At 40.4% G+C, this 16,920-nt stretch overlaps 2 protein-coding genes across 2 annotated transcripts in view; both read left to right on the top strand.

Annotated features, from left to right (window-relative positions):
- Positions 1-16,920, top strand: part of LOC123750656 (glycine receptor subunit alpha-2) — a 255,092-nt gene that overhangs the window by 113,824 nt on the left and 124,348 nt on the right. The gene's annotated exons all lie outside the window — the stretch shown is intronic.
- Positions 13,189-13,845, top strand: LOC138369182 (putative uncharacterized protein FLJ46204). Its single transcript, XM_069332122.1, has one exon. The coding sequence runs from the start codon at positions 13,189-13,191 to the stop codon at positions 13,843-13,845; it is 657 nt and encodes a 218-aa protein (XP_069188223.1).

Raw genomic sequence — 16,920 nt, 5'->3', positions numbered from 1 at the left:
GAGGAAGAACTCGGCATTGTGATGTTACAGTGCCCAGAATACGCCTGAGATATAGACGTATCTGGCGCATGTGAACTTTGGAGAGGTAATTTTTCAACTTCCCTCGACAGTGAAGAAAATTGAAGAAATATTGAGTAGATTCGTGTTAGAATCATTAATCTTATCCTTTCGGTCATATTCAATAAAATATGTTTACAAAAAAGACTGCTACCAGTATATATATATATATCTGACGGTTTTCCACATCTTTCACTGACAATTACTCTCACTTTCACCTTTCCTTGTCCATCTTCCGTCGCCAAAATCCTCCCCATTAGAGCTGGTAATGTTTAACTAGACCGGAGATTCGTGGTCTGCAAATTGTCTTTATCGAGGCCATTATGGCCCCTAATGTTCAGCTAGACTGTGTGTGTGTGTGTGTGTACTCACCTAGTTGTGCTTGCGGGGGTTGAGCTATTGCTGTTTGGTTCCGCCTCTCAACTGTCAATCAACTGGTGTACAGATTCCTGAGCCTACTGGGCTCTGTCATATCTACATTTGAAACTGTGTATGGAGTCAGCCTCCACCACATCACTGCCTAATGCATTCTATCTGTTAACTACTCTGACACTGAAAAAGTTCCTTCTAACGTCCCTGTGGCTCATTTGGGTACTCAGTTTCCACCTGTGTCCCCTTATTCGCGTACCACCCGTGTTAAACAGTTTATCCTTATCTACCCAGTGAACTCCTCTGATAATTTTGTTGGTAGTGATCATGTCTCCCCTTATTCTTCTGTTTCCAGTGTCGTAAGGTGCATTTCACGCAGCCTTTCTTTGTAACTCATGCCACTTAGTTAACTTGTGTGTGTGGGGGGGGGGGATTATCATGAACATGCATATTTGTATATTACTTCCAAAGTGTAACAGGCAAAGACATATTTACAGTTTTGTGGGCTTCAAAACGTAATGTTTAACTAATTAGTAATAACAAAAAGTGTTTGACTTCGTCAGAAAATTTCAGTCATGCCAGTCGGAGTCGCCAAAAAGTTTTCATGGCTCCCTATGGCACCTTACAACCATGTACTCTTTTGAATAGTGTCGACCATGTCGGGCACGTACCCAACTCAACTACTGGGACAAAATTTATTGAAGCAAACCCTATGCATCTGGCCTCTAACCTCGAACAGACAGACTGACTGACAAATATGTTTATTCCACCAGAGTAGCTTTAATCCTGACGGAGTTTACTTTAGTTTTAAACAATGTGAACGTTCACCGAGAAGAAGACTGACATATGACTTACTTTCGTCATTCTCTTCACCATTCACTCCACCGCGACTTGGGTCATCCTAAGCAGGTCTTGGATGACACCCAATCTGGCGACTACATACGAAGCATCGTCTCAAGGGGTTCGAACCCCCACGACCGCGGCGACAAAGAGTGCAGTTTCCGATACCGTATGGCCTCTTTTGTGACGGAGGCGATGTCGTAACCTACAGACGTCGGCCCGAGCGATATTTTAACGTGTTTTGGAGTTGTGTAAGAATCAAGCCGGATGGTGCGGAGTATTATGTAGGTCTCGGCTCAACACCACAGTGTTGAAATATACGTGTGTGTGTGTGTGTGTGTGTGTGTGTGTGTGTGTGTGTGTGTGTGTGTGTGTGTGTGTGTGTGTGTATGTGTGTGTGTGTGTGTGTGTGTGGGTTCTTGCTTTGCTTTGTTTGTGACTGTGTTCTTACTATGCTTTGTTTGTGACTGTGTTCTTCATAAGCTTGAAATGTGTTCTTCATAAGCTCTGAATATGTTCTTCAGAAGCTCTGAATGTGTTCTTCAGAAGCTTTGAATACGTTCTTCAAAAACCTTTTAGTATGTAATTTGTAAGCTTTGAATGTGTTCATTTACGTGGATTTATCATTCATTGCCTTTGTACATACATTATTTAGATTTTGTTGTTTGGAATATGTTCTTCTTATGTTCTTCTCTATGAATTATTCGTTCTTGTGTTCTTCCCAACCTGTGTGTTATCGTTCATTTTTCTCTAGTCACACGCTAGCGTTGCTCACCCTTCCTCTTCTGGAGCCCGTGTCAGCTGCCCAGATGAGTCTATTTCATTTCAATTACGTCCAAATTTGGCCATGGCGCTCATACGAGCGAAAAGTGACGTTATTTTTAAGAGGACGGGTTGGGGCATGCCCCGGGCCTCCTTGATGCTTAGCCGCTTAGTCATATCTGAACATGAAAATAAATAATAAATAATATTTATTTTTTAAGGTAATTCAGTACACAATTTACATTTAAAGATGAAAACACAACAGTGAAAACAGAGTCGTTTCTATAATGTACTACTGGTTCGAAAGACAGAGCTTAGGAGCTAACGCTCGACCCTGTAAACACATTTGTAGAAAAGGGGCAGCACATTGAGGTGAGTTGATAAATACTTCTTCCCACAAGCCAAGATGACTCTAGTCATTACAATATACGTTCACTTTAAGCAATCTCTCAGACTCAAGAGGATAACTGAAGCAAGGCCTTAATCCTCTCCCGTAATCCCTGTAATCCAAAGGCAAGAGTTCATAGGTATGTCTGTACAGTCCAACTCTGATTTCTGGCTCATCCACTCCTATATCACCGTTGTTGTTCCATGCACTTCCCGAGACAAGTAATTTATGAGCATAAAATTTAAATTGTATTCAAAAGGGACTGGAGGTGAAGAGGCACTCAAAGTGTGAATGGAAGAAGGAGAGAGGGAGGGCGTGGGGGAGAAGGAGGGAGGGAGCGAGGGAGGAACGAAGAGGAGATTAATGAGGAAAGGGAGGATGGAGGCTGGGTATTGACGGGTAGAAAAATAGAAATAGACAGCCAGACAATGCAAGATCAGCTGTGTTGCATCATTGGGCATTGCAATCTTCTTGCAAAGATTCAAGCGGTAAGTATCTCAGGCTCCATCTAACGGCTAATTAGGAACTTCTTCAAGAACAGCCTCTAAGAGTGGTCCTCAATGGTGCAGAATCTGAAAGCCACTCAGCCGGTGCCAGTGTGCTACAAGGTAGTGGGGCTTGGCTCCTTGTTGTGGGCTGCCTGGAGACCTCCAGCATACTTCTCTACTTCAACGACCTACTTCTCATTCCTGAAGCTGTAGTGTATTATGGGGACTACACTCTAGCATATATATATATATATATATATATATATATATATATATATTATATATATATATATATATATATATATATATATATATATATATATATATACATATATATATATATATATATATATATATATATATATATATATATATATATATATATATATATATATATATATATATATATATGTGTGTGTGTGTCGTACCTAGTAGCCAGAACGCACTTCTCAGCCTACTATGCAAGGCCCGATTTGCCTAATAAGCCAAGTTTTCATGAATTAATTGTTTTTCGGCAACCTAACCTACCTAACCTAACCTAACCTAACTTTTTCGGCTACCTAACCTAACCTAACCTATAAAGATAGGTTAGGTTAGGTAGGGTTGGTTAGGTTCGGTCATATATCTACTTTAATTTTAACTCCAATTAAATAAAATTGACCTCATACATAATGAAATGGGTAGCATTATCATTTCATAACAAAAAAAATTAGAGAAAATATATTAATTCAGGAAAACTTCGCTTATTAGGCAAATTGGGCCTTGCATAGTAGGCCGAGAAGTGCGTTCTGGCTACTAGGTACGATATATATATATATATATATATATATATATATATATATATATATATATATATATATATATATATATATATATAAGAGAAGAAATGCTGACTGCTACAAGGCTCCTTAATCTTGCAGCAATTTCCTTCCTGCTAGTGATGTCAAGTTACAGTTGCAGAAACCACAGGAAATCATAATAACTTGACAATAATACTGAGCTAAGGATAAACATTTAGATGAGCTGAAAATCTACTCCTCAGTGATGAGGAGGACATCTTAGGAATAACCATTGACTTATCACTGTCTTTTAAGAGCCACGTGTTAAACATAGCAAGTAAAACAACAACAAAACTTTCTGCTATAAAAAAGTGCATACCTTCTTGACAGCAAGGGACGCAAAATATTACATGAAGAACAACTTCGCAAACCATCTTTAATATGCACACCTCGCTGGGATTGTATGCCCCCGCCATCATTTCTCCAAATTCAGGACAAGTTATGCAGGCGATGAGTCACAATAATGTAGCTAAAGTATGTTGACCAGACCACACACTAGAAGGTGAAGGGACGACGACGTTTCGGTCCGTCCTGGACCATTCTCAAGTCGATTGTGAATGGTCCGGGACGGACCGAAATGTCGTCGTCCCTTCACCTTCTAGTGTGTGGTCTAGCCAACAGGACAAGTTAGAAAACTGTGCGAGAACACTCACTATAATTCCGACATATAACCTATACCAGTCCGATTGAACTGATTCTTGTTCTTGTTATGAATAAGGCAATTGCGTCCAAGAATTTGAAAGTTATTATATTAGTTATCAGGCAGTTGGAAAGGCGGGATCCAAGAGCTAAACACCTCGCTACTTCAGTCACAAATAGGAAAGCATCTATATTTAATAAGAACCACATATATCCAGACTCACAAAGACAGAAGCAAACAGAAGACAATTTCAACAAAGGCGAGACTTGAGTCAAGGAGTTTTGATAGCATAGATTCGTCAGTCACGGAATGGCTTCGACCTCCGGTTCCCGGCACAAGTTTCACCCAAATGGTTATAACAGAAAATTTCTGAAGGGTTTTCTTAACAATTTGCCAATGAGATATATTGTGTTGTATTTTTTGTGTGCAATATTGTTTTATTTACACAGAAAAGGCAAATGAGGACATTCTTAATATAGTTTCATCTGTTATTCATGTATGTTATTGTTTTTAATTAGTTTTTATAGTTGTATAAATATATATATATATATATATATATATATATATATATATATATATATATATATATATTATATATATATATGTTAACACTTATCAACCACACTACCGTGGATAATAACAATAACCTGGACACTAGATGCTCGACCCACAGACCCCGGGAGCGGGAGAACAGTAGCTCTATCAATTGTACCACTTTCATCTATCTACCCATCTACCTTTCTATCCATCTGTCTTTCAATCCATTTATATATCTACCCATCCATATCTATATATATACCCATCCATATCTATCAATTTATCTATATATTCATCCATTTATCTATCTGTCCATCCATTATTAATTTATCTCTATATTTGCCATCTATCTTTCCATCCGCTCATTGATTTATACATCTGTGAATCTATCCATCTATCTATCCCCCCCTTCCCCTCCCTACTTGCCCCTTTTCCCCTTCTCTCAGAAAATATATTATTATGAGCCACTGAAACACCTGGATGGGTCAGAACACTTTATTTTTACCACATTTAGGTTCATCTGCATTTGGGCAGCTACCTTAGTCTATATGAAGGGGAGTACAGAGTGGGTCAAGAACTAGCTACCTTAGTCTATATGAAGGGGAGTACAGAGTGGGTCAAGACCTAGCTACCCTAGACTATATGAAGGGGAGTACAGAGTGGGTCAAGAACTAGCTACCCTAGACTATATGAAGGGGAGTACAGAGTGGTCAAGACCTAGCTACCCTAGACTATATGAAGGGGAGTACAGAGTGTGTCAAGAACTAGCTACCCTAGACTATATGAAGGGGAGTACAGAGTGTGTCAAGAACTAGCTACCCTAGACTATATGAAGGGTGAGTACAGAGTGGGTCAAGAACTAGCTACCCTAGACTATATGAAGGGGAGTACAGAGTGTGTCAAGAACTAGCTACCCCTAGACTATATGAAGGGGATGTAACAGAGTGTGTCAAGAACTAGCTACCCTAGACTATATGAAGGGGAGTACAGAGTGGGTCAAGAACTAGCTACCCTAGACTATATGAAGGGGAGTACAGAGTGGGTCAAGAACTAGCTACCCTAGACTATATGAAGGGGAGTACAGAGTGGGTCAAGAACTAGCTACCCTAGATTATATGAAGGGGAGTACAGAGTGGGTCAAGAACTAGCTACCCTAGGACTATATGAAGGGGGAGTACAGAGTGGGTACAAGAACTAGCTACCCTAGACTATATGAAGGGGAGTACAGAGTGGGTCAAGAACTAGCTACCCTAGACTATATGAAGGGGAGTACAGAGTGTGTCAAGACTAGCTACCCTAGACTATATGAAGGGGGAGTACAGAGTGTGTCAAGAACTAGCTACCCTAGACTATATGAAGGGGAGTACAGAGTGGGTCAAGAACTAGCTACCTTAGTCTATATGAAGGGGAGTACAGAGTGAGTCAAGAACTAGCTACCCTAGACTATATGAAGGGGGAGTACAGAGTGTGTCAAGAACTAGCTACCCTAGACTATATGAAGGGGAGTACAGAGTGTGTCAAGAAATAGCTACCCTAGATTATATGAAGGGGAGTACAGAGTGTGTCAAGAACTAGCTTGCCTAGACTATATGAAGGGGAGTACAGAGTGTGTCAGGAACTAGTTAGCCTAGACTATATGAAGGGGGAGTACAGAGTGTGTCAAGAACTAGCTACCCTAGACTATATGAAGGGGAGTACAGAGTGGGTCAAGAACTAGCTACCCTAGACTATATGAAGGGGAGTACAGAGTGTGTCAAGAACTAGCTACCCTAGACTATATGAAGGGGGAGTACAGAGTGTGTCAAGAACTAGCTACCCTAGACTATATGAAGGGGAGTACAGAGTGGGTCAAGAACTAGCTACCTTAGTCTATATGAAGGGGAGTACAGAGTGGGTCAAGAACTAGCTACCCTAGATTATATAAAGGGGAGTACAGAGTGAGTCAAGAACTAGCTACCCTAGACTATATGAAGGGGGAGTACAGAGTGTGTCAAGAACTAGCTACCCTAGACTATATGAAGGGGAGTACAGAGTGTGTCAAGAAATAGCTACCCTAGATTATATGAAGGGGAGTACAGAGTGTGTCAAGAACTAGCTTGCCTAGACTATATGAAGGGGAGTACAGAGTGTGTCAGGAACTAGTTAGCCTAGACTATATGAAGGGGGAGTACAGAGTGTGTCAAGAACTAGCTACCCTAGACTATATGAAGGGGAGTACAGAGTGTGTCAAGAACTAGCTACCCTAGACTATATGAAGGGGAGTACAGAGTGTGTCAAGAACTAGCTACCCTAGACTATATGAAGGGGAGTATAGAGTGTGTCAAGAACTAGCTACCCTAGACTATATGAAGGGGAGTACAGAGTGTGTCAAGAACTAGCAACCCTAGACTATATGAAGGGGAGTACAGAGTGTGTCAAGAACTAGCTACCCTAGACTATATGAAGGGGAGTACAGTGTGTGTCAAGAACTAGCTACCCTAGACTATATGAAGGGGAGTACAGAGTGTGTCAAGAACTAGCTAGCCTAGACTATATGAAGGGGAGTACAGAGTGTGTCAAGAACTAGCTACCCTAGACTATATGAAGGGGAGTACAGTGTGTGTCAAGAACTAGCTAGCCTAGACTATATGAAGGGGATACAGAGTGTGTCAAGAACTAGCTACCCTAGACTATATGAAGGGGAGTACAGAGTGTGTCAAGAACTAGCTAGCCTAGACTATATGAGGGGAGTACAGAGTGTGTCAAGAACTAGCAAGACTACATGAAGAGGAGTACAGTGTTAATACACTAGCTACGTGATGCGAAAGGTCTCCATCACACAGGATGGTTAGTGATGCATGTGATCATCTGGTAAACACTGGTAAACTCTGAGTGCATTTTGAGGATATCCTCAAGAACACGAGAGTGAATCTGGCCTCCAACTTTGGACAGACAAAGCTCCGTGTTTAGTAGATTCTTGTGGCTTCAGTACTTTTGAATTCATATTGATTCTTTACTGCCTGGAACCTTAACATTCCTTTTACAATAATAAAGATATTTTTATACTTGAACTGGACACACTTACAGAGGAATGATGCAGCCAATTGACAGACATTTTAATGACTTTTATTAATACTTAGAAAATTCCCATTTTATGTCTAATCAAAAATAATATTTCTTCCAGTAAACATAACCACATTAATTTTAATAAAAATAATAATAATAATAATTTTTATTTATATAAAAAGTTCATTCATTCGGTGCATGAAACAGTGCGTAATATCGTAGGTACGAAATGTAGACAATATGAACCCACTAATACACAGAGCGTTTTGGTCATAGAAGACCTTACAGTACTTAGTAGTTATTTACTAGTTACTCACTTTTTCACTGATCACACTAGTTTAATCGCAATTTTTAACCATTCAAAGTTTATTCTCAGATAAGACAGAATATTGAACAAATCCACAAGGGCCGTGATGAGGATTCGAACCTGCGTCCAAGAGCATCCGTCCAAGAGACAGAATATTTTTTACCGAAAATACCTTTTTTCTTGACTGATCGATGTAGCTCCGGAATACCCAAAAGCATTCATAAGATGAATACTCTGTCAGCTAAGTTCTCTTGATCTTAAATCTTGACTGGCAACCTGTCAAGTTTGCCGACAACCTGTCAAGGTTGCCGACATCCTGTCAAATTTACAGACGGATCAAGACTCACATCAAAGTGTTACCTGTACGGTGTCCTCTAATTTACGCCAAAGATGACGTATTATTTATGGCTTTGTATCGTGGGTGAAATCTTTGCCAAAAGATAATGACAACAACTATTTTCTTCGTAAAAACACTCCACTCGTGTATTTTAAAGACAAAAAATGTTAAAGATAATGACGGTTTTGAGAGGAAATGATTACAAATTACAGGGAATTTAAATTATTACTTTTTGAGAAGTAATATAGTTTCAGGTAATTTTGAGATGTAATATAGCTACAAGTAATTTTGGGAATTAATATAGTTATAAATAATTTTGGGAATTGATATAGTTATATGTAATTTTGGGAAGTAATATAGTTATAGGTGAGTTGAAAAATCAATTTTAAATATACATTTCAATAAATACTCCACTGTGTCTTGTGCTCAGCTTCACTGTAAACATGTCGTGTCGGCAAGTCTTCTATCGATTTAGAACCTGAACGGTTCTATCAACTCCAGTGAAAACTAATCCATTGCTTTACGATATTATTTCCATATATTCCGCAGATTTTATCGCATATTGGACCAAGGTGAACGATAATTTAATGAGTAGAAAATATATTTTCATTTTTCAGATTTTTCAGTGGATGTTGTGTAGAATTATATAAGATTTGGTAAGGTAATTTCCACCAAGATCTCGGCCACCTAGCGGACAGCACACTGGACTTATGATCCTGTGGTACCGGGTTCGATCCCGGGCGCCAGCGAGAAACGATGGGCAGAGGTTCTTTCACCCTATGCCCCTGTTACCTAGCAGTAAATAGGTACCTGGGAGTTAGTCAGCTGTCATGGGCTGCTTCCTGGGAGTGGAGGCCTGGTCGAGGACCGGGCTGCGGGGACACTAAAGCCCCGAAATCAACTCAAGATAACCTACTTACGTTACTATCGGACCAGGGCTCTTGAAAGGTCCCTTTTAGTTCTGGTCTCCTGAAACTTCCCCTTCAGACCAGGGGAAGTTTCTATCGAAATTTCACCTTGAGACTAAGGCTGTTGAAAGGTCATCGCCAGAACAGGGCTGTTGAAAGGTCAACTCCAGAACAGAGCTGATGAAAGGTCGTCTTCACACCAGGACTGTTGAAAAGTTAACCCCCAGAAGACCAATGTCTGTAATAAAAATTTAGACGTGGCAGAAGACCCCTTCGTATAATTAAGACACGAGAACCAATTAAACACTATATATAATACAATTTCACATATCAGAGACTCATTCCATATTCTGTTGTGCTGAACAATCAGTACCTTAAAGAAATTAAAAATCTTGTTCGAAAAAATTGCAGAACTGTTGGAAACTCAAAATCTTTATTAATGACTGATTTTTTTATTTATTGTGGATAAATATTTTATATATTATTATTGAAATAATTATTTTCATGTTGTGTTACTTTTATATTAATGTTGACATCATTAACATTGTCATTATCTAGTTAATTATAAATTGTTGTCATTTAAATAATCTTCAATATTATTACAATTATTTAAATTCTTAATATAATAATTTATATACTTAATTTAATAATGGATATTAATATTATACCAATTTATATTATTAATGTAATAATTTGAATTATTATTATTATTATTGATATACGTAGTATTACAATTTATATTAACAATGTAATAATTTACATGATTGATGTTCTAAATATTCCAGGATTGATTGATGCTTTAAATGATCCAGGAATGATTGATGTCCTAAATAATCCAGGAATGATTGATGTTCTAAATAATCCAGGAATGATTGATGTTCTAAATAATCCAGGAATGATTGATGTTCTAAATAATCCAGGAATGATTGATGTTCTAAATATTCCAGGAATGATTGATGGCCTAAATAATCCAGGAATGATTGATGTTCTAAATAATCCAGGAATGATTGATGCCTTAAATAATCCAGTAACGCAGAGTTATAGACTTCCCAGCAGTTGGTGTTTATATCCTGACTGCGGACTTTGTGACCCAGTCTACTAAACGCAATAAGGGTCTAAAAACTGTATCGATGTCTATTGTGACGTTAAATGATGTCCCACACCTCATGCAAAACATATATAAAGCCAAATTATATATCTTATTTTCGTTAGAGAACTTTATGTCATGTTAGGTTACGTTTGGCCAGGATAGGTTAGGTTTGGTTTGATTAGGTAAGAGTAGTTATGTTTGTTTATTGAGTAGCATTGATGTTAAAGGGTGCATACTTTTCCCATGTCTTAGACCCTGGATACAGGTAATTTAGAGCAAGAACCCCCCCCCCCCCGAAAAAAATGCACTGCTCCCGAAAATACTAATTGTTGATATAATCTGATTTATTCCTCGGAAGTAAGTATTACGTAGGCTCACCAAGCCCTTAATTTGGTGAAGTTTATGCGCATGAGGTCAAGCCCTCCGTGAGAGGGGTGGGGCAGGGGAAATGGGGGGGTGGATTCGATGGGAATAAACAGGTAGCAAGTGAAAGGGGTTGAAAAGTATAATTACTCAGCTTATGAATGATAATTACTCATACCTTGAAAGGTAATTACTCAAACCTTGAAAGGTAATTGTTTTTCCTAATGGTATTTGCAGACTCCATGATGGAAGTGTGTGAAATATTCACACTAATGTTTTAATACACTTTTACCACGAAATTTTCATCATTCATATTCTTTTTGGCAAGTACAATGTGATAAGATAATTTCGCTGCAATGCAGACACAGGTGTGACAACAGAGAGACAACATTAACAGCAGACACACCTGTGACCACAGAGAGACAACATTAACAGCAGACACAGCTGTGACAACAGAGAGACAACATTAACAGCAGACACAGCTGTGGCCACAGAGAGACAACATTAACAGCAGACACAGCTGTGACAACAGAGAGACAACATTAAGAGCAGACACAGCTGTGACCACAGAGAGACAACATTAACAGCAGACACAGCTGTGACAACAGAGAGACAACATTAACAGCAGACTCAGCTTAACCACAGACTCAGCTTACACAATCAACAAAGGGTACACAAGAGACACAGCTTACACCGTAGGCACAGCTTACATATCCGACACAAATGATATACCTTAGATCAAACACACAGTAAACACAGCAGAGACAACTTACACAGCAGAGACAGCTAATATAACAGAGGCATATTAGACCGTAGTTAGAGCTTACACAACATACACAGCTTACACAACAAACTCCTGTGGGTGGAAAAAACCGTTGCCCACTGTTTGTGTTGGAAGAAATTGTCTGGATCAACATCCTCCAAACTGTTTAGTATTTTAATGATTTCGATGAAATCCGTCCTGTCGTGCCTGGTTTACAGTGTTGTTAGCCCTGTGGCTCTCAACCGTTCCTGTATGAGCAACTGGGAGGATTTTTGTTTTTCGCTCAGTGTTGCACTTTATCCAGAGCAGCTATGTCGGCGATGAGTCACAATAACGTGGCTGAAGTATGTTGATCAATCCACACACTAGAAAATGAAGGGACGACGACGTTTCGGTCCGTCCTGGACCATTCTCAAGATCGACGTGAGAATGATCCAGGACGGACCGAAACGTCGTCGTCCCTTCACTTTCTAGTGTGTGGGTTGGTGAACAGCTATGTCCTTCTGAAGATGAGGTCTCCATGCCTGGATTCAGTAATGCAAATAGAGGCGGACCAGAGATTTATAATTTGAATCACTACCTTCTTATCCTTAATAAAGACAAAGTTTCGCTTGATTATTCCTACGGTTTGATTAGCTATTTTTTTGCTACTGCTGGAGCAGCAGTAGCAAAAACAAATTTGGGCAATTTTCCGTGAATGATGTACTTTTACTCAACGGTCCTTTTCTTAATGAATCTGCTGCAAGGTAATTGTTATTTTGGTAGTTGTGACATGGGTTGTTATGCCCCACATGCATGGTCTTGTATTTTATATATTAAAAAGTATTTGCCAGTTTTATGGTCATTTGTAGAGTTCATGTAGATCTTTTTGTATGGCTTCAAAATCATTTTAATTTTCAACTTTACTATATGTCATCTTAAAATTTGATGATGATGTGGTTTAGAACATTCTCCTCTGTCACTGATGCATATAACAAAAAGAGTATGTCCGAAAATGGGCCCGGCGGTACCCCACTCGCCATATTTCTCCAGACAGATTCATTCCTATTTAGTATACCTATCTGAGTTCTTTGTTTTAACCATATCTTGAGGTTATCTTGAGATGATTTCGGGGCTTTAGTGTCCCCGCGGCCCGGTCCTCGACCAGGCCTCCACCCCCAGGAAGCAGCCCGTGACAGCTGACTAACTCCCAGGTACCTATTTACTGCTAGGTAACAGGGGCATTCAGGGTGAAAGAAACTTTGCCCATTTGTTTCTGCCTCGTGCGGGAATCGAACCCGCGCCACAGAATTACGAGTCCTGCGCGCTATCCACCAGGCTACGAGGCCCCTAACCATTGATAATGGATAAAACCATTGTTTTATCCATTCTCGTATTCTGCTATTTATTCCATGTGGCTGTAATTTCCTTGGCAATCTTTCATGTGGTTCCTTATCAAAAGTTTTAGCAAAATCCATGTACAGTACACCCACGGGAAGTCCTTTGTCTGAGAGGGCGGTTACTATAACAGATTACACAACAGATACAGCTTATACAGCAGACAAAGCTTATGGAGTAAACACAGCTTTCAACTCAGATACAACTTACACAGCAAACACCCTTACACGGCATGCACATCTTGCACAACATACACAGCTTGAACAGCATACACAGCTTGCACAGCATACACATCTTGCACAGCATACACATCTTACACAGCATACACATCTTGCACAGCATACACATCTTGCACAGCATACACATCTTACACAGCATACACATCTTGCACAGCATACACATCTTGCACAGCATACACATCTTGCACAGCATACACATCTTACACAGCATACACATCTTGCACAGCATACACATCTTGCACAGCATACACACCTTACACAGCATACACATCTTACACAGCATACACATCTTGCACAGCATACACATCTTGCAAAGCATACACATCTTGCACAGCATACACATCTTGCAAAGCATACACATCTTGCACAGCATACACATCTTGTACAGCATACACACCTTACACAGCATACGCATCTTGCACAGTATACACAGCTCACTGAAATGACACAGTTTACACACATGGGGGAAGTTGATAACAGTCTTTACCTGAAATAAGTATTAGACTTCACCTGGTATTTACTCGTGAGATATTGCAGGGGCCTGGGCTCGGGGGACTGTATTGGTCTCTCTCTCTCTCTCTCTCTCTCTCTCTCTCTCTCTCTCTCTCTCTCTCTCTCTCTCTCTCTCTCTCTCTCTCTCTCTCTCTATCTCTCTCTCTCTCTCTCTCTCTCTCTCTCTCTATTCGTGCATGCCTCTAATTGTATTTCATTTCTGATATGAACTTAAACTAAACTAAAGACGTAACTGCCAACGTAACTCATCGCAGAACTTATGACCTCTCTCTGATGACCTGACTTACAAATTCCTCCATAACCTGACTCATGAACTAACACACAACTACATTTTGACCTCCTAGTGTGACCTCTTACCTGGACTTACAGCAACTTCTCTACCTAATGTCATTTTTGGTGTTCATTTATTTGATTTAGCTTTGTTATCTCCTTCCTCCTCCTTCCCTTGTTCCTGCTGTTCTTTTCCCACTCATTCCCCCCCCCCCCATTGTTAATTCTCACCCCTGGCCTGTATATAAAGACTCTCCCCCTGCTATAAACATCCCACCCCATGCTATAGAGCCACTCCTTTCCCCTTTCCTAGCCCCGTAAAACACAGATCTCCCTCGTTCCCTCCCTCTATTTTCTCCCCTCCCTCTCTGACCCTTCCTCCTTCTCTTAAATCTGACACTGTACCTGCTGCCCCAACTGCGTATTATCTATAGATGGAGTGGCCAGCTTAGAGTTTCACGGCTTAATTCTGTGTAATTAGTTATCTTGTTCTGAAAATCTTACAATATAAAATGCAGTTGAAGAATATTCTCGTTATTTTTCTCAATACTTTTGGGTCAGTTCTCACAACTTCGCAGGCGTTGAATTTGAAGTTGCTTTGCCTAACCAGGAAGGTAAGGGAAGGGAACTATCAGGGGGAAAGCGCCAAGCCATCTCGACTATATAGCACTGGGGAAGGGGTCAGGATAAGGATTTGGGATGGGACGGAGGGAAGGAATAGTGCCCAACCACTTGGACGGTCGGGGTTTGAACGCCGACCTGCATGAAGCGAGACCGTCGTTCTACCGTCCAGCCCAAGTGGTTAAAACACTTGAGCCACGTAGCACATTGAGACCGGGTTTCCATTGTCCGAAGAAACCGGAATTTTAAAAGTAGTTCTCGTCAGCGGCAAAATTTTCGGTTCATTCAGTATTAGGACCAGTTGATAGAGAAACAGAATTGAACGTGTGAAAATGACTGACAATGTGACACAGTCTGTACTTGCCGACGAGCAGGTGTCGGAAGTTGTTGTGCTAATACCTGATGGTCCAAGCGGATGGGTATCGTTACTTTACTCCATCATCATATACTTCTTCCTGGTTCACATGCGCCTTCCAAGTGCTACATAGTCATAGTTTCTTTCTTGGAATAATTATCTTATTCTGATAATTGTCTTACCTTTGAGTTTACTGTCGAGGAGAATCGTCTGTATCACATTGACAATTGAGTCCTTCCACTTGGACAGTTTTCTAAAGCAACGGCTTCTCTTCCTGTCGGGTCTGTGATCAATTCCTGAAAGTCTAAAAGATTGACAATCATTCCTTCAAGTCGTCCTCATATTCAAATTTCTATCCTGTCCCCATATTCCTTCCAACGGCTAAACAGAAAAACCACCTTAGCTCTTTCTCCTCATAATTATTATACCTTTGATAATCCCAGACGCTTCCGCATGATTTACATGAATTATTTGGATGAATTGGCTGGATGCGGAGTACCATGCTGCGCTCATTGGTTCTCCCTCCCCGGGGCAGTAACTGCTCCAACATTAGATAAGGTAACATCTGAGTTGAGGGGAAAATTTGGTCGTCAGTCTGCAGGAGGCGTGTCTTTGTAAATCTGTGGAATCACCTCTACTATTTGTTTTTTCCACAGAAAACTATTGTCTCTTTCGAAAACAGTAAGCTTTAACGGCTTGTGTTGTGTGTGTGTGTGTGTGTGTATGTGTGTGGTGTGTGTGTGTGTGTGTGTGTGTGTGTGTGTGTGAGTGTGTGTGTATGTGTGTGTGAGTGTGTGTGTGTGTGTGTGTGTGTGTGTGTGTGTGTGTGTGTGTGTGAGTGTGTGTGTGTGTGTGTGTGTGTGTGTGTGTGTGTGTGTGTGTGTGTGTGTGTGTGTGTGTCCGCTGGATTAGGTCACAAGAGTGTGCTACTGAGTCTGTACACGGTAAAATAAAAGATAAACATTCTATTGATGGGTACACAATGACACTAAGCCGAGGCCTGGGCCGGGAAAAGTGTTGGGAAGTGGGGTAAGAGGTCCAGCGAGGCTTGAGATAGTCGGGTCAAGCACCGAAGTAAATTACCCGAGGCGTCTGTGTGGTGCTGTGCTAAAAGTTTATATTATTGTGTGCACTTATGGTTTCTTCAGCTTTCTCGTGGCCTGCAAGTCCTTTACGATTCTTCTTGCAGGGTCGGTGCTCGATGCCCGATGGTCCATGTGGTTGAGTACCATTTCTTTATTCCGGTCTTGTGTCCTATCACTTATAGTCTTTCCTGTTGTCTGTTTTCAAGTAGTAAATAGTCAAGTGTATTCTGATTTTGATTGTGTAAGCTGTCTACGTCTCAAGCTGCAATTTTTCTCTTCCTCTCTCTTTACTTCCAACTTGACTCTCTCCTTCTCACCATTCTTCTCTACCTTCCTCACTCCAAATTATCATAACTGTCTATCCAATCATCTTTTCCCTCATGAATGGGAAATAAATTCAGATCAGCTATCTCATTCTATTTGAGGTCATCTCTTCTTCCTTAAATTTTGTACACTCTCTTGGATTCAACTTACCTCTCTCCCCCTTCCTTCTCTCTCTCTCTCTCTCTCTCTCTCTCTCTCTCTCTCTCTCTCTCTCTCTCTCTCTCTCTCTCTCTCTCTCTCTCTCTCTCTCTCTCTCTCTTTCTCTCTCTCTCTCTCTCTCTCTCTCTCTCTCTCTCTCTCTCTCTCTCTCTCTCTCTCTCTCTCTCTCTCTCTCTTCCTTTCTAGCCATTTTGCTTTCTCTTATTACACCTTTCCTTGTTCCAACCTCCCTGCCCTAACTTCA

Source organism: Procambarus clarkii, chromosome 27 (assembly GCF_040958095.1).
Source record: "Procambarus clarkii isolate CNS0578487 chromosome 27, FALCON_Pclarkii_2.0, whole genome shotgun sequence".
Classification (NCBI taxonomy): domain Eukaryota; kingdom Metazoa; phylum Arthropoda; class Malacostraca; order Decapoda; family Cambaridae; genus Procambarus; species Procambarus clarkii.
The sequence above is the reverse complement of the archived record's forward strand: the minus strand, read 5'-3'. Positions and strand labels throughout refer to the sequence as shown.

Excerpts from the sequence above, each read along its gene's own strand:
- LOC138369182 (XM_069332122.1), top strand. The coding sequence starts at position 13,189 with ATGTACAGTACACCCACGGGAAGTCCTTTGTCTGAGAGGGCGGTTACT.